This window comes from Oncorhynchus gorbuscha, linkage group LG18 (assembly GCF_021184085.1).
Source record: "Oncorhynchus gorbuscha isolate QuinsamMale2020 ecotype Even-year linkage group LG18, OgorEven_v1.0, whole genome shotgun sequence".
NCBI lineage: Eukaryota > Metazoa > Chordata > Actinopteri > Salmoniformes > Salmonidae > Oncorhynchus > Oncorhynchus gorbuscha.
Window position 1 is genome coordinate 48,707,008 of NC_060190.1, and position 18,829 is coordinate 48,725,836.

Below are 18,829 nucleotides of genomic sequence, written 5' to 3' on the forward strand. Positions count from 1 at the left end.
GAATATGTGCAGTATCAGATGGGTCACAAGGCACTGTCACTTGACCAGTAACCAAAGTTACGACGCCAATACCCCTCCAACAATGTCCTTCTCACGCATATGTCCTTGGTTGTAAATGCTCAACAGCTTTAAGCAGTGCAAAGAGTAGTGCAAAGAAGAAAGCGCTTTATCTCACAGTTGCATCTGCTAATTTATATACAAATAAAACAGTATCTGTTGTTTCACACAGCTAAAATGGAAGGACAGAAAACACTGAAAATTGTACACACAGATGTGGTCTGTATTCAACCGACTCAGTGTCCCATGTTACCAGACCAGAGTGACAGTGCATGTCATTTTAAATGCACCGGTAATACATACAGATGATTTAACCTGTGTAATATTCATCAGCAGGTGGAACTAAAACACAACATTACTCAACTGAATAACCACTCTCCTTATGGAGTTGACCTTTCAGTGTGATGGTGACATGAAAACAGGCAAGTATGGATGCAGAGAACAGACAGAAGGACAACATGGTGATCAGGAACGTTAAGTGAAAAACAGATTCACGTCACACAAACAGGGATACTAGTTACTACTAGTAATAACAATACTAAAATCAGCCAACTACTGTATTTAAAATAAATCACGTCAATAAACTTAATTCCACATTGTTTAGACCAGGAATAGAGAAATAGCAATGCACTATTGTCCTTGTAAGTCTGATAAGACTCCTACAATGCAACACATTCCAGTGTTATTACCATGTGAGACTCAATCAAAACCAGTGCCAGATTGGATAGTCACTCATCTGGTTGCACATACCTTTCTGTATCTTACACTTATAAATGTTGTTAGTGAAGATAATTGCATTTCTGTACTGTACATGCACACATGTACTATTCAAATAAAATCATATACTGTATGTCTGCCCTTTAGTCTATTTAAAAAATAAATACATTTAATTAACCTTTATTTAACTAGACAAGCCAGTTAAGAACAAGTTCATATTTACAATGACTGCTTAGGAACAGTGGGTTAACTGCCTTGTTCAGGGGCAGAACGACAGATTTTTACCTTGTCAGCTCGGGGATTCAATCTATCAACCGTTCGGTTACTGGCCCAAACGCTCTAACCACTAGGCTACCTGCTGCCCCAATACAGTACAGTCAGTACAGGTACTCACATTTTCAATAAAACCTCAGTTCTGTTTCAGAGGAAGAGAGATAGAGATCAGTAAAATGACAAGCTGGTAGAAAACATCTACACATGGTCCAGCAGGAAATGTGACAATGCCTTTAAATGGGACATTGAGGTTGAGTCTTTCTAGTGTGGAGGCCATTTCTCCCTGTTCCCTTGGCTGGAATGTAATTATTTGAGAAGAGCGACATCAATGCAGACAGAAAATATAAATCTCAATTACAACAATCCCCTTCCCTACACAATCAATTGGCACAATAATAAAGATCTATCAAACTACAAATAACACATCAGAAAAATGTCTATTCTACTGGAGAGTGGGAATGAAATCAGACGTGTATATAAATATCTCAAGCAGACAGCTGAGTTTAGGTGCTGTACTTTCAATTGGTCATTGATGGCCAGTGGGGTCCTGTATGTTGGTTTGTTAGAGTGTGTATTTACAGAACTAATGGTGAAACTAAACACACAAAACAGCAAGTGAAACAGGGTAACACCTACTGTAGAAGATGAAGGAATAGGAGCTTAATATATATATATATTTCATTATCTTATCCAGGCCTTGTCCAAGTCAAGGAGTGCAGAGTTGTGGTCCATTCATGCAAGCTAATACCTATGAATACCAAAAATGAAAATATTAGTCAAATGTATGTACTGAAGTTATAAAAACCTTCTACTTAACTTGATTGTACCAATAAGAACATTTGCTGTGGCTGTGGGGAATGATGTTGTTGTGTTGTGGCTGTGGGGGATGATGTTGTTGTGTTGTGGCTGTGGGGATGAAATGCAAAAATGAAGATAAATCTGACATAAATCTGATATTTTGGTGACATTTAAAGGGATGTTAGCAGGGAAAGGTGTACCTGTAGTAGTTGGGTTTGAATGGGCCATTCTTGTTGAGGCCCAGGTACTTGGCCTGCTCATCTGAGAGCTCCGTTAGGTGGGCGTCAAAGGTGGGCAGGTGCAGGCTGGCAACATACTCATCTGAGACAATCACAACACACATACAATTATAGAAGTAATAAGCTATGTTTTTATAATTGTATTCAACAAATATTTGTGTCTGTATGCTTGAATACCAAATAAAAGTTACAGAATTGATTTGTAATGTCTCATTCCCATCACCAGATGGCATAAGTAGGGCCTCAGAGACTAGTGAAAGTGGTTTGCACAGCTTGTCCAAAACAGGCATTTGTGAAACAGTATTATGTCCACAGAGACAGGGATAAAACAACCAAAGCAGGAATTGTGTTGTGTAGCTAGGTAGATCATAACATAATCATAACTACCACTACAGACATTATTTATCTGTATTTCCTTGTAACGCGCCAAACATGGCAGGGTATAAGGGCTGTCCATTACTCACCCATCTTCTTGGGAAGCAAGTATACATCCTGTTTGTAGCGGCCCTCTGGAGCATTGTACAGCTCAATAAGAGCCAGAGCCTGTTGGAGAAATGGTGCACAATACACAATCATTAGTATACACACAAACTCAAGAATAGATGGGTCGTTACAACAATTAGGTGCCTCGTGGTCCTTCTGTAGCTCAGTTGGTAGAGCATGGCGCTTGTAACGCCAGGGTAGTGGGTTCGATCCCCGGGACCACCCATACGTAAAAAAAGCGTCTGCTAAATGGCATATATTATTATATTATATTATTTTGATTTGTGTAACTACTTTTGACTTCACATTATTTCAACCGTGTCATAAAGAAACATGTTCAACGTCATAAAAAAACATGTTATTTTATTAAATGTTTTTGTAGTCGTTTCTCTGTAATACTACTAGTCACCTAGCAATTTTATGAAGATGGCTTTAGCCCAGATAGCCTGAAATGTAGCTAGTTATCAATCAAGTTAGAGTAACTAGCTTGTCTAACTAGCATGCCAGCTAACTAACTTAGCTGGCAAGGTTGGTAAAGTTTAGAAAAGTAAGCAATTACTACATGTACTGAAGACTCACATAACTTTCAATCTTTTACCCATTGTTTGTTTACCAGTGATGCAGAGAAGCATACATTGTTTATTTAAACAAATTACCATCAGGCAGGAGGATACAGACAGCTCAAGAGGTATGCTTAGATATAGAGAAAATAAAACGTTTTTATATATATATATATATATATATATATATATATATATATATATATATATATATATATATATATATATTGATTATGGCTTTAGATTGCAGAAAAAAGCTATAACTTCCAGACGGAGGGGGGAGCCCCTCTCCTGACCACACACCCAGACATCCTAACGTACCTTGTCCCCTTCCCATTTTTGGGGTGCATGTGTAACACAGGTCAACTAATGTTGAACACTTATCGTTACTAGTGAGATTCCAGTAACCAATCATATTATACTATATTGCTATTGATATTGATATTTAAGTTGACAGGTATTACAAATCAGCTGTCAGAAGCTGCATGACAGGCAGTTTATTTTGAGCCAATCAAAACTCAATATTCTCTTTGTCCCTCTCCTAACCTCACGTTATACACCAGTCGGCGCCAACATGCTGAAAAAAAAAAGAGCTAGAACGGAACGTGAAGAGCTCCTGCCATTCCATGGAAGAAAAACTAAGTTAAAAATCAAGTTGTATGAATCTGAACTAAAAGGAGAGAACTGGATATTAACACTCACTTCTCTATACAAACGTACTGTGAAGGGATTGAGGGAAAGATTGACGCCAGGATTTGGTCATGTTTTTTGAGTATGGATTCAGTTCCACCAATGATGGCGAGCCGCCGAACCCAGGACATCGATAAGAAGATTTGAATGCAAAGATTTATTTTCCTTGGAGAACACTACATTTGCACTGCCATACTACGGTGTGATAGGATTTTTCTTGCAAGACATTGCAGTGTGATTGTTATAAGCACATGCTACACTTAAACACCTTACAGTGTTTATTGATAGGCACAGTCACTCACATTTATATATCACTACGATGGAATCAGTCAGTATTTGGGAATTGGTTTGTGTTTTTCTGTGGATTCATGTTTATTGTATTGCTATTGAACATTGACATCAGAGATTCTCAGATTAAGATAGAGTTGGGTGCACCCTAGCAAATTATAGGCATATCTGGCCGATATCTAAGTATTGTACTTATTGATGTATTTCAATCATATTGATCTCTGTCACAACTTCTGGCGAATTGTTTATTGTAGTGCTTGTGCACGTTCCCCATGAGCACGACGGGTTATTTTGTGCCCATTTATCTGGTTGCCGTTGGTTTTGCTTAATAAATATCGGGTTATTACCCAGTTCTGCTCTCCTGCGCCTGACTTCTCTGCCGCCAATTACGCACCCCGCTACAAGCTCATTGTACAAATTTCACATATCAATATTTACTCAAGGTGATACATTATTTTGTAAGTATTTTTTATTTACAAATACAAGCCGGCATTCTTTTCCTAAATTATTCAGTTGTGTGGTTTTCAATTCACCCGAACCGAACTGGTCCAATAGAGTTTAATATTGAACTTATCATTAAACAATTGTTACACATAATGCCCCTGGATGGGGGTAACTTGTTGATGCACAAGGTGCTAAAGTTCAGAATGGCTGTCAGTCAAAACCCATACAGAGTTGAGGCAGAGACCCTGAACTCTGACATCACGTATAGCATGTTACTGTACAGCCACAGCATTCCAATTATCAGTGTCCAAATCAGGCTGTAACAACAAAATGTGGATAAAGTCTAGGGGTATGAATCATTTCTGAAGGCAGTGTAAACCCACAGATTGCTATCTGCAGCACTACTCTAGCTGCTTTTTAGCTACTGTGGGGAGTGTCTGTATTACCTGGGTCGTGGCAGTGATTGACAGGACGAAGGTAGGAACTGTGGAGCAGCTGAGGTTCAGAAGACGACCCTGAGGGAGAGAAACATTTTACTTGTTATGTGGTAGTATATGTGTGTGTGTGTGTGTGTGTGTGTGTGTGTGTGTGTGTGTGTGTGTGTGTGTGTGTGTGTGTGTGTGTGTGTGTGTGTGTGTGTGTGTGTGTGTGTGTGTGTGTGTGTGTGTGTGTGTGTGTGTGTGTGTGTCCACCTCGGCCAGCAGGATGACCCTCTTGCCATCAGGCCAGATGACATGGTCCACCTGAGAGCGCACTCTCTCCCAGGTCAGCTCTGGGGTCCGCAGGCTCGCCTGGGGAGCAGGTCACACAGATCAGCAGACCAACACACTATGCACTCTCAAGCACACTACTAAAAGTCTTAATATGCAGTACATTTTAAACAATCATGAACTTCATTTTCCCTGGAAAGGCTCTGTTGATTTTTACATTCTACAGTAGTCACAATTGTGTTGTGTTAAAGTTCCTCACCACGTCAATCTCAGTGTTGGAGTGTCCCATGTTGGACACGATGGAGCCGTTCTTCATACGGTCCAGCTGGTCCCTGGTCACCACGTTCTTATTCCCTAGGAGACCACAGGAAAAACACCAGTCTAAAACATCCAACAAAATAGAGCTTGGCAGCACAAATTCTCTCGATTAGATGATACAGAGGGCCATGTATGTATGTCAATGCATATATTGATCGTGACAGGCATGTACTGGAAGCCCATAGATTCATGTATTTCCATATAAAAGCAGTCCCCTGTACAGAAAGTTGATTACATAAGTAAGGTAGTTTGATGTTGTTTACCAGTGCATGTGATGATGATGTCCACCTGACGGATGACCTCATTAAGCTTGACCACCCTGAAGCCATCCATGCTGTTCAAACATGGGGAGAGACGGGTTAGTAAGAACAGATGGAGGTAGACAGGTGCTATGCCTACAGTAGAGTTGGTTAGTACTGGTCTACGAGTGCCATTCAACTAATAAGGCTCTATTGTTGTATTTAAAAGGTTTAGTATGCTGCCATCTAGTTTATATCATGTTATCCTAATGATGAAAGCCAGTTCAGGTTTTCGGGTTTATATTTTGATGGAGAATTTCTGTTTCAAAGGTTAATCTTAGAGCAGGACAGAGAGACTCCTCTGTCCAGAGGGTTTTATGGTCTAATTCATGGTGTCATTTCTCTGGGTCAGCAGTGCTCTACATTTGGCACTTTCTGCTTCCAGTTTCCTGTCCCTCACCAGGCCTGCAGGGAGCAAATGGGATCAATCTCTGTGACGTAGACGATGGATCCCATGGCTTTCAGTGCGGCAGTGCAACCTTTCCCAACCTGCAGGGAGAGCATATCGCATTAGAATTACATAATATGATCACATCACATTGACCTCAATCAACAGAATAGGCCACAATGGACCCACAAAAGAACATGCATATCAGTAAACATTGACGTCCACATTAAAAACTCTATAGAGGCCGATTACTTTAGACTAAATATACAATAACTTAGCATAACATGGCATCGAACTCTTCAGTATATAAATGTACAAGTATGTACTGTATAGGTGATTATCATTATACAGAGTGCACATGTTTTTTATAGCAGGTTTAGCGTAGCCAGCAGAAACACAGTCTCTTCAAACATAACTACATATACAATATGAAAACCCTGTGATGGAAGTAAAAAATGTGTGCTATTCTAATAACCAATCTCTGTGTTCATTCAAGTGACTGATTGAACGAATCCTCACTAACAGTATCTGCAATTTGGCAGTACGCCCAAAACCTATTTTAGAGAAAGGGATATCTCAGTTTTAAGGTCTCAGCTTAGAGAGAAGAAGCATTATGAGGTATTGGTCTGTCACGTGCATGACCCAGTATTGGTCGTCACATGAATGAAGCAAATGTTAATGATTAATTAATTATAAATAAGCTAAATCATGCAAATATTTAGCTACCTAGGATAGGATAAGTAATCCTTCTCACCCCCCCCTTTAAGATTTAGATGCACTATTGTAAAGTGACTGTTCCACTGGATGTCATAAGGTGAATGCACCAATTTGTAAGTCGCTCTGGATAAGAGCGTCTGCTAAATGACTTAAATGTAAATGGAACTGCCCCGGGTGGAGCAACTGAACGACATGTGTACTTTGCATTGAGTTAGTTGGAACCTCTCCAGCACGCTGATAATAAAGAATAATGCATTTTGGATTGACTTCCGAATGTCCCTGTGTAGAATTTCCATGACACCCCCTTACCTCGCCATAACCACAGACAACCACCTGCTTTCCTCCAAACATCACGTCTGTGGTCCTCTTCAGGCTGCAGACAGAAACATGGAGATAGAGACAGGGGAAACATTAAGATACAGGAAGTTGGCCTTTCTATGTTAAGTTGAAACTCCAGAAAGAGTGAAGTGGGCAGTAGCAGTCCATAAAAGCAATTTCCCAGGCCACTGGATCACACAGGCCATGTTGTTAGCCTGATGTATTGGCCTATTGTGTGTGTGTGTGTGTGTGTGTGTGTGTGTGTGTGTGTGTGTGTGTGTGTGTGTGTGTGTGTGTGTGTGTGTGTGTGTGTGTGTGTGTGTGTGTGTGTGTGTGTGTGTGTGTGTGTGTGTGTGTGTGTGTGTGTGTGTGTGTGTGTGTGTGTGTGTGTGTGTGTATGTATATATATATATATATATATATATATATATATATATATATATATATATATGTGTGTATATATGTGTATATATATATATGTATATATGTGTATATATATATATATATGTGTATATATATATATATGTATATATATATATATATATGTATATATATATATATATGTATATATATATATATGTATATATATATATATATATATATATATATGTATATATATATATATATATAAATAACTCACACATATATATATACACATACAGTACCAGTCAAAAGTTGACACACCTACTCAATCAGGGTTTTTCTTAATTTATACTATTTTCAACATTGCAAAATAATAGTGAAGACATCAAAGCTGTTGAATAACACTTATGGAATCATGTAGTAACCACAAAAAGTGTTAATCAAAATAGATTTTATATTTGAGATTCTTCAAAGTAGCCACCCTTTGCCTTGAGATGGTTTGGGATGTGGTGGACCGCAGAGTGAAGGAAAAGCAGCCAACAAGTTCTCAGAATATGTGGGAACTCCTTCAAGACGGTTAGAAAAGCATTCCAGTTGAAGCTGGTTGAGAGAATGCCAAGAGTGCAAATTTGTCATCAAGGCAAAGGATGGCTACTTTGAAGAATCTAAAATAGAAAACATATTTTGATTTGTTTAACACTTTCTTGGTTACTACATGATTCCATATGTGTCATTTCATAATTGTGATGTCTTCACTATTATTCTACAATGTAGAAAATAGTCAAAATTAAAACCCTTGAATGAGAGCGTTCAAAATTTTGACAGGTACTATATTTGAGATATATATTTACAGTATTTGATCCACAAAATAAACAGACATATAGTTAAATATTATATATACAGTTGAAGTCAGAAGTTTACATACACTTAGGTTGGGGTCATTAAAACTCATTTTTCAACCACTCCACAAATGTCTTGTTAACAAACTATAGTTTTGGCAAGTCGGTTAGGACATCTACTTTGGGCATGACACAAGTACTTTTTCCAACAATTGTTAACAGACAGATTATTTCACTTATAATTCACTGTATCACAATTCCCGTGGGTCAGAAGTTTACATACAGTAAGTTGACTGTGCCGTTAAACAGCTTGGAAAATTCCAGAAAATTGCTTTAGAAACTTCTGATAGGCTAATTGACATCATTTGAGTCAATTGGAGGTGTACCAGTGGATGTATTTCAAGGCCTACCTTCAAACTCACTGACATCATGGGGAAATCAATTGTAGACCTCCACAAGTCTGGTTCATCCTTGGGAGCAATTTCCAAATGCCTGAAGGTACTACGTTCATCTGTACAAACAATAGTATGCAAGTATAAACACCATGGAACCGCGCAGCCGTCGTACTGCTCAGGAAGATGATGCATTCTGTCTCCTAAAGATGAACGTACTTTGGTGTGAAAAGGGCCAATCAATCCCAGAACAACAGCAAAGGACATTGTGAAGATGCTGGAGGAAACACGCCTATTTGCTTAACATCATGGGAAAATAAGTAAATTGTTGACCTCCACAAGTCTGGTTCATCCTTGGGAGCAATTTCCAAATGCCTGAAGGTACCACGTTCATCTGTACAAGTATAGTATAAACACCAAGAGACCATGTAGCCGTCATTCCGCTCTGGAATTAAACGCGTTCTGTCTCCTATAGATGAACGTACTTTGGTGTGAATAGTGCAAATCAATCCCAGAACAACAGCAAATGACCTTTTGAAGATGCTGGAGGAAACAGGTACAAAAGTATCTATATCTACAGTAAAACGAGTCCTATATCGATATAACCTGAAAGGCTGCTCAGCAAGAAAGAAGCCACTGCTCCAAAACCACCATAAAAAAGCCAGACTATGGTTTGCAACTGCACATGGGGACATAGATCACACTTTTTGGAGAAATGTCCTTTGATCTGATAAAACAAAAATATAACTGTTTGGCCGTTATGTTTGGAGGAAAAAGGGGGAGGCTTGCAAGCCGAAGAACACCATCCCATCCGTGAAGCACGGGGTTGGTAGCATCATGTTGTGGGGGTGCTTTGCTGAAGGAGGGACTGGTGCACTTCACAAAATAGATGGCATCATTAGGAAGGAAAATTATGTAGATATATTGAAGCAACATCTCAAGACATCAGTCAGGAAGTTAAAGCTTGGTCGCAAATGGGTCTTCCAAATGGACAAGGACCCCAAGCATACTTCCAATGAAAATTTGTGGGCAGAACTAAAAAAGCGTGTGCAAGTAAGGAGGCCTACAAACCTGACTGTCAGGAGGAATGGGCCAAAATTCACCCAACTTATTGGGGGAAGCTTGTGGAAGGCTACCCAAAATGTTTGATCCAAATTAAACCATTTAAAGGCAATGCTACCAAATACTAATTGAGTGTATGTAAACGTCTGGCCCACTGGGAATGTGATGAAATAAAAGCTGAAATAAATCACTCTCTCTACTATTATTCTGACATTTCAACTTAAAATAAAGTGGTGATCCCAACTGACCTAAGACAGGGAATTTTTACTAGGATTAAATGTCAGGAATTATGAAAAACTGAGTTTAAATGTATTTGGCTAAGGTGTATGTAAACTTCCGACTTCAAGTGTATGCACAAAGAGCAGTGAGGTGTCGAAGCGAGGGAACATTCACTTGTATGCTTGAAAGGTACATTTAACACCTACCCATCCAAGATAGACTCTCTGCAGCAGTAGAGGTTGTCAAACTTCTGCTTTGTCACAGAGTCATTTACATTCATGGCTGGCACACACAGCTTGCCTGCTTTGGACAGCTGGTACAACCTTTAAGGCAAAGAGAAAGTAACTAAGTAACTAAGCTCAGAGTTACCTGTTGGTCTTATGAACATGTATGATTGAGAATGTATTTTAATCAGAAATAAAACCACCTGTGGACCCCAGTCACACTCTCCTCCACAATGCCCCTGATCTTCTTGAAGCCGTTGGGGTATTTCTTATACACCCAGTGAGTCAAGTCCCCTCCGTCATCAAGGATCTACCACAGACACAGCAACAAGAGATAACATTCTCAACAAACAGTGACAACACGCAAACACATATCAGTAACACAAAATGGTCAACAAGGGCGTTTGTCTTGCTGTTAAAGGAGGGTAATTGACAAGAGTTCTATGGGTACCATGTTAGGCTGCCACCCCTCCATGTTGATGCACTTGTTGATACACCACCAGAAGTCATCCTCCGATTCCCCCTTCCAGGCAAAAACAGCCACACCTGCAGAAATAACAAGGTAGTTGGGGGAATAAAAGGGGTTTAGAAATTACAATATTTCTCCGGATCAGACATATGTCGCAACAAATATAGAAGCTAAGGCCCTTTTTAAACAGCAGCACAGGGTCCTGAGCCATTAACAAGACCCTTCATTCTAGAGAGAGCAGAACCGATGACGTTTGAACACACGGTGCTTGATGTCCGTATAATCTGTTGTAAAGTCATTAATATAACGAACTGCAGCTTAACTCTAGACATCTGGACCTGCACAACAGTCTATCCACAACACCAAAGAGCCTAGATCAGCCCCTGCCTCTGTAGGCTCCTCCAGGTAGACTTACATAACCCTGCTCACTAAACACCAGGGCCGGGACGATACTCGTTGGTATCGTGGCAAGGAAACAAAACACAAAGTGGATTAATCTTCTTTAGGAAAACAGCCTTAATGTTGGAAACAAACATTATGTTGTCATCCAGAGTCACATGTATTATTTTCCAAGCTATAGCACACAATAATTTACATACAGCAGGTTTTTAATGATCAAAGAGTAATGTCTGCTTCGTGTTTTCATTTTTTCCATGGAAAGAATATTGAAATTCTGGTATCATCCCGGCCCTACTAAACACTTCAGCTCTCTACCATTAAAGCCCACTTCACGCCCTCATAAATCACTCAGGAAACGGGTGTCAATAGCAGCCAGAACTACCAGTATTGACATCAGTATTGAACAGTCATGTAGGATTTAAGCTACACTAGTTTATCGGGGTGAGCTTCACTGTAGGCCTATTCACCTATACTGGTATGTGTGTCACTATACTGCTATTTGTGTCATGACCAATTGTCGTGAACTGACCTAACCTTTGAATATTTAACATTGTGTTATAAAGCCTGCATTATGATGTTATAAGCATGGCAGAAACAGAGGGCCTGAGTAAAGCCCTCCATATGCGTATTTATTTATTAGCTTCAGCAGAAACAGCAGCTACTTTTCCTGGGGTCCACAAAAAAAAAGAACAAGTAACAAAACACGGATAGATCCGGACAGTCACAAATTTAAAATATAAAAACAATACAACAACAAAATTGTGTGTTTGTCTCCCCTTATAGTCCCTGCCGTTCAATAAGATGTTGTTTATTAACTTTTTAAAAGATCATTTTGTTGTTTGCTTGAGTAAATGGAGATGGGAGTGCTGATAGCTACTTTGAGGTAAAATGTACTTACTATGACAGTAAAATGTGGTTTTCACATTGTGCCATCTTAAGATGAATGCACTAACTGTCAGTCTCTCTGGATAAGAGCGTCTGCTAAATGACTAAAATGTTAACTTGTGTCAAAAACGCAGAACATCTTTTTATAACAGACATGAATAATGGGGAGATGAAGAGTGTAAATAATTAAGATACCTTGATATTTAATCTAACGGGTAAGGGTTTGTTGTAGGGTTTACCAAGTACATTTGGGTCAGCAGTGTCAATTATGCGTCTGCTTTGAATCTATGGTAACTTTGTGTGAAGTAAATACGCTGGGCTAAAGGCTTCCATGTGAAAACCTGTTTGGATAATGAGCCATTTTATTTTTTGCTAATCTGTTGCTGCGCAAGTTGTGTATTTTGTGACATTGCATTAGTGCCAACATTGGGGAAAATGTCAGTCATTTCCAGGTCGTCATTACATTTCTTCTGGAAATGTGAAGTGATCCCGGTTACCCATGTTAATCCCTACTTGGTGGCCAACAGCAGCACCCCAAAAGAAGAGGCTTTAGACTAAAACAGTTCAACAACATCTGACATGAGATCCTCTCTAAGCTTTACTGGAATATGGCTCTGAATATATACAACACCCCATAAGCATTCCTGTCTTTTCTGTAGATGTACAAGGATATGTCTGTTCTTTAAACCAAGAGGGGATAATAAGCTAGGTATCTTGTTTCTAAAGCTGTTATCCAGTGATTTTTAGGAGAGGACCAGACATCAGGTAATAACTGCAGCAGGACAGAAGGCCTTCTGGTAATTTCCACCCCAGAGAGAGCAGAGCAGGCAGGCCGAAACAGAAGCTGCCAGAGGACAGCTCCATAAAGAGCAACTGTTTATTAGAAATAGATACTGTGACAGATGTCGCTTTACACAATGATGTGGGAAAGGGAAGGCTTACGTAAAAATATAATTACCATAAGATAAAGTGGTAAAAAAAAAAAAAAACACATCCTAAGCCCTGCTATTGAATTAGAGGAGTGGGGAGATTTTGAAAGCTCTATGATTATTCTGCCATGCTACTCGTCCCATATGTCCATACAGCTAGAAACATGTTATACAGTACCACCTGTCCACCTGTGGTAAATTCAATTGATTGGACATGATTTCGAAAGGCACACACCTGTCTATATAAAGGTCCTACAGTTGACAGTGCATGTCAGAGCAAAAACCAAGACATGAGGTCAAAGGAATTGTCCGTAGCGCTTCGAGACAGGATTGATGGGAGAACTTTCCAGAAGGACAACCATCTCTGCAGCATTCCACCAATCAGGCCTTTATGGTAGAGTGGCCAGACAAAAGCCATTCCTCAGTAAAATGCACATGACAGCCCACGTGGAGTATGCCAAAAGGCACCGAAAGGACTCTCAAACCATGAGAAACAAGATTTTCTGGTCTGATGAAGCTAAGATTGAACCCTTTGGCCTGAATGTCAAGTGTCACATCTGTAGGAAACCTTGCACCATCCCTACGGTGAAGCATAGTGGTGGTAGCATCATGCTGTGGGGATGTTTTTCAGCGGCAGGGACTGGGAGACAAGTCAGGATCAAGGGAAAGATGAATAGATCAAAATAGAGAAGTCATTGGTGAAAACCTGCTCCAGAGGGCTCAGGTCCTCAGACTGGGGCGAAGGTTAACCTTCAAACAGGACCACGACACAGCAAAGACAACGCAGGAGTGGCTTCGGGCCAAGTCTCTGAATATCCTTGAGTGGCCCCACCAGTGCCCAGACTTGAACCCGATCTAACATCTCTGGAGAGACCTGAAAATAGCTGTGTAATGATGCTCCCCATCCAACTTGACAGAGCTTGATAAGATCTGCAGAGAAGAAATGGGAGAAACTCCCCAAATACAGGTGCTAAGCTTGTAGCGTCATACCCAAGGAGACTGGCGGCTGTAATCACTCCCAAAGGTGCTTCAACAAAGTACTGAGTAAATACCTTTATTTATTTTTTATTTATTTATCTAGGCAAGTCAGTTAAGAACAGATTCTTATTTACAATGACGGCCTACAACGGCCAAACTCAAGACGACTACTGTGCGCCGCAGTATTGAACTGCCAATCACGGCTTGTTGTGATACAGCCTGGTTGTGATATAACTTATGTAAATGTAATACTTCAGTTTTTTTATTTCACTTTGTTATTATGTGGTATTGTGTGTAGATCGATGAGGAGAAAAAAACGATTTCATCCATAGTATAAGTCTGTAACGGAAAAAATGTGGAAAAAGTCAAGGGGTCTGAATATTTTACAAATGCACTGTATATACCTACGTACAACTATCTATCTACTCCCTTCATCTGGTCAAGTCAGTAAGTTTCTGGCAGGCTTGCTGTATGTACGGTATGAAGATTGCTGGCATAACTCACACGTAGAAAATGTCAACACTGCTGAGAGTGGGTTGTATAAATGGTCAGAGGATACTGTGTTTGTAGGACAAGTTAATCAGCCCACAGCCTATGCACCAGTTCTTCTCCCAGCTTGAGCTTTGTGACTGGTGATATTTACTGTAATGCAGTCTGAATCTGTTGTGAACTGCTCAGGCTAACAGGCTGTGAAAAGAAAAAAAGATCCCGCTACGGAAACACATATATACTTAACAAACACCCAGAAACCTAAGAGATCTGCGTGTCTTGGTGCTGTAGTTCATTGACGAGAGGGCAAGTCTGATAATATATAATAATAATAATAATAATAATAAGTCTGATGTTCTCTGTGCTTTCCAGGACTTTATTGAGAACATCTCCAAAATGTCTCTTTAGTTTCAAACGGCACAGGGAAGCAAATCACCCCCAACATTTAGCCCGCTCATGTAATGAATTACATATTAATACGAGTTCATGTATATTATGCAGAAATAGTGCCAATTAATATGAATGTGATGAAACACAACTTTCAAAAACCTCTTATGAAGTGCAGTCAGTCTCTCATTCTGTTCCACATAGAAGCTATTACTGTAACAAAGCTGTAAAGTAGTCATGTTGAAAGCTTCTACTTACCGATCTCTGAGAGGGCAGCTGCCACCTCGTTCTGTGTGGAGTAGATGTTACAGGCTGTCCAGCGACACTGGGCCCCCAGTGCCACCAGAGTCTCAATCAACACCTGAGTGCAGAGCGAGGAGGTTGAATGAGAGGAACAAGGAACAAGAACAATACAGAGATGTACAGGTAATATTTTGTATCATAAATAGCTAATGGGCAATACAGAACACAAAAGAGAGCAGACCATTCAATATATTTAGCCTACTGTATATACAGTGCCAGTCAAAAGTTCGGACACCTACTCATTCAATGGTTTTTATTTTTTACAACTTTCTAGATTGTAGAATAATAGTGAAGACATCAAAACTATGAAATAAATCATATGGAATCATGTACCGGTACCCCCCTGTATATAGCCGTGTTATTGTTATGTAAATGTTTTGTGTTATTCTTTGATTGATTAGATTTTTTCCCCTTTTGTTTCAAATCAATCAATCAAATTTAATTTGTCACATACACATGGTTGGCAGATGTTAATGCGAGTGTAGCGAAATGCTTGTGCTTCTAGTTCTGACAATGCAGTGATAACCAACAAGTAATCTAACTAACAATTCCAAAATTACTGTCTTATACACAGTGTAAGGGGATATATGAATGAGTGATGGTACAGAGCAGCATACAGTAGATGGTATCGAGTACAGTATATACATATGAGATGAGTATGTAGACAAAGTAAACAAAGTGGCATAGTTAAAGTGGCTAGTGATACATGTATTACATAAGGATGCAGTCGATGATGTAGAGTACAGTATATACGTATGCATATGAGATGAATAATGTAGGGTAAGTAACATTATATATTGTAGCATTGTTTAAAGTGGCTAGTGATATATATTTACATAATTTCCCATCAATTCCCATTATTAAAGTGGCTGGAGTTGGGTCAGTGTCAATGACAGTGTGTTGGCAGCAGCCACTCAATGTTAGTAGTGGCTGTTTAACAGTCTGATGGCCTTGAGACAAGAAGCTGTTTTTCAGTCTCTCGGTCCCAGCTTTGATGCACCTGTACTGACCTCGCCTTCTGGATGATAGCGGGGTGAACAGGCAGTGGTTCGGGTGGTTGATGTCCTTGATGATCTTTATGGCCTTCCTGTAACATCGGGTGGTGTAGGTGTCCTGGAGGGCAGGTAGTTTGCCCCCGGTGATGCGTTGTGCAGACCTCACTACCCTCTGCAGAGCCTTACGGTTGAGTGCGGAGCAGTTGCCGTACCAGGCGGTGATACAGCCCGCCAGGATGCTCTCGATTGTGCATCTGTAGAAGTTTGTGAGTGCTTTTGGTGACAAGCCGAATTTCTTCAGCCTCCTGAGGTTGAAGAGGCGCTGCTGCTCCTTCTTCACGACGCTGTCAGTGTGAGTGGACCAATTCAGTCTGTCTGTGATGTGTATGCCGAGGAACTTAAAACTTGCTACCCTCTCCACTACTGTTCCATCGATGTGGATAGGGGGGTGTTCCCTCTGCTGTTTCCTGAAGTCCACAATCATCTCCTTAGTTTTGTTGACGTTGAGTGTGAGGTTATTTTCCTGGTACCACACTCCGAGGGCCCTCACCTCCTCCCTGTAGGCCGTCTCGTCGTTGTTGGTAATCAAGCCTACCACTGTTGTGTCGTCCGCAAACTTGATGATTGAGTTGGAGGCGTGCGTGGCCACGCAGTCGTGGGTGAACAGGGAGTACAGGAGAGGGCTCAGAACGCACCCTTGTGGGGCCCCCGTGTTGAGGATCAGCGGAGAGTAGATGTTGTTGCCTACCCTCACCACCTAGGGGCGGCCCGTCAGGAAGTCCAGTACCCAGTTGCACAGGGCGGGGTCGAGACCCAGGGTCTCGAGCTTGATGACGAGCTTGGGGGGTACTATGGTGTTGAATGCCGAGCTGTAGTCGATGAACAGCATTCTCACATAGGTATTCCTCTTGTCCAGGTGGGTTAGGGCAGTGTGCAATGTGGTTGAGATTGCATCGTCTGTGGACCTATTTGGGCGGTAAGCAAATTGGAGTGGGTCTAGGGTGTCAGGTAGGGTGGAGGTGATATGGTCCTTGACTAGTCTCTCAAAGCACTTCATGATGACGGAAGTGAGTGCTACGGGGCGGTAGTCGTTTAGCTCAGTTACCTTAGCTTTCTTGGGAACAGGAACAATGGTGGCCCTCTTGATACATGTGGGAACATAGGGATTGATTGAATATGTCCGTAAACACACCGGCCAGCTGGTCTGCGCATGCTCTGAGGGCGCGGCTGGGGATGCCGTCTGGGTCTGCAGCCTTGCGAGGGTTAACACGTTTAAATGTCTTACTGACCTCGGCTGCAGTGAAGGAGAGACCGCATGTTTTCGTTGCAGGCCGTGTCAGTGGCACTGTATTGTCCTCAAAGCAGGCAAAAAAGTTATTTAGTCTGCCTGGGAGCAAGACATCCTGGTCCGTGACTGGGCTGGGTTTCTTCTTGTAGTCCGTGATTGACTGTAGACCCTACCACATGCCTCTTGTGTCTGAGCCATTGAATTGAGATTCCACTTTGTCTCTGTACTGACGCTTAGCTTGTTTAATAGCCTTGCGGAGGGAATAGCTGCACTGTTTGTATTCGGTCATGTTGCCAGACACCTTGCCCTGATTAAAAGCAGTGGTTCGCGCTTTCAGTTTCACGCGAATGCTGCCATCAATCCACGGTTTCTGGTTAGGGAATGTTTTTATCGTTGCTATGGGAACGACATCTTCGACGCACGTTCTAATGAACTCGCACACCGAATCAGCGTATTCGTCAATATTTTTATCTGACGCAATACGAAACATGTCCCAGTCCACGTGATGGAAGCAGTCTTGGAGTGTGGAGTCAGCTTGGTCTGACCAGCGTTGGACAGACCTCAGCGTGGGGGCCTCTTGTTTGAGTTTCTGCCTGTAGGCAGGGATCAGCAAAATGGAGTCGTGGTCAGCTTTTCCGAAAGGGGGGCGGGGCAGGGCCTTATATGCGTCGCGGAAGTTAGAGTAACAATGATCCAAGGTTTTACCACCCCTGGTTGCGCAATCGATATGCTGATAAAATTTAGGGAGTCTTGTTTTCAGATTAGCTTTGTTAAAATCCCCAGCTACAATGAATGCAGCCTCCGGATAAATGGTTTCCAGTTTGCAAAGAGTTAAATAAAGTTCGTTCAGAGCCATCGATGTGTCTGCTTGGGGGGGGATATATACGGCTGTGATTATAATCGAAGAGAATTCTCTTGGAAGATAATGCGGTCTACATTTGATTGTGAGGAATTCTAAATCAGGTGAACAGAAGGATTTTAGTTCCTGTATGTTTCCTTCATCACACCATGTCTCGTTAGTCATGAGGCATACGCCCCCGCCACTCTTCTTATCAGAAAGACGTTGGTTTCCGTCGGCGCGATGCGTGGAGAAACCCGTTGGCTGAACTGCATTTGTAATGTTCCGGGTGTCGTGGGTGTGGAGTCAAATGCAGGAGACAGAGTTCAATGCTGTGCATCTTTTAATAGCACCAACGCACCACAGGGTGCTCACAAAAGTTACGTTCCCAAACACAGGGAATCAAAAAATACAATGGAAAAAATCACGACCAGGCACAAACACGTACCTTTACAACAGAGCCAAAGGTTA

General features: G+C 41.1%; 1 protein-coding gene across 2 annotated transcripts in view; it reads right to left on the minus strand.

The window, feature by feature from the left end:
* Positions 1-1,014: 1,014 nt before the first annotated feature.
* Positions 1,015-18,829, minus strand: part of LOC124003344 (S-adenosylhomocysteine hydrolase-like protein 1) — a 77,298-nt gene continuing 59,483 nt past the window's right edge. For both annotated transcript variants that reach the window (XM_046311512.1, XM_046311513.1), the window contains exons 5-17: positions 15,193-15,295; positions 10,850-10,944; positions 10,602-10,708; positions 10,381-10,497; positions 7,291-7,354; positions 6,277-6,365; positions 5,841-5,911; positions 5,519-5,613; positions 5,242-5,340; positions 4,996-5,064; positions 2,549-2,627; positions 2,046-2,166; positions 1,015-1,795 (exon numbers count right to left, since the gene is read on the minus strand). In XM_046311512.1, the coding sequence (XP_046167468.1) occupies positions 1,789-1,795; positions 2,046-2,166; positions 2,549-2,627; positions 4,996-5,064; positions 5,242-5,340; positions 5,519-5,613; positions 5,841-5,911; positions 6,277-6,365; positions 7,291-7,354; positions 10,381-10,497; positions 10,602-10,708; positions 10,850-10,944; positions 15,193-15,295 (1,116 nt within the window). In that variant the 3' untranslated portion in view covers positions 1,015-1,788. The remainder of the gene's footprint in view (positions 1,796-2,045; positions 2,167-2,548; positions 2,628-4,995; positions 5,065-5,241; positions 5,341-5,518; positions 5,614-5,840; positions 5,912-6,276; positions 6,366-7,290; positions 7,355-10,380; positions 10,498-10,601; positions 10,709-10,849; positions 10,945-15,192; positions 15,296-18,829) is intronic.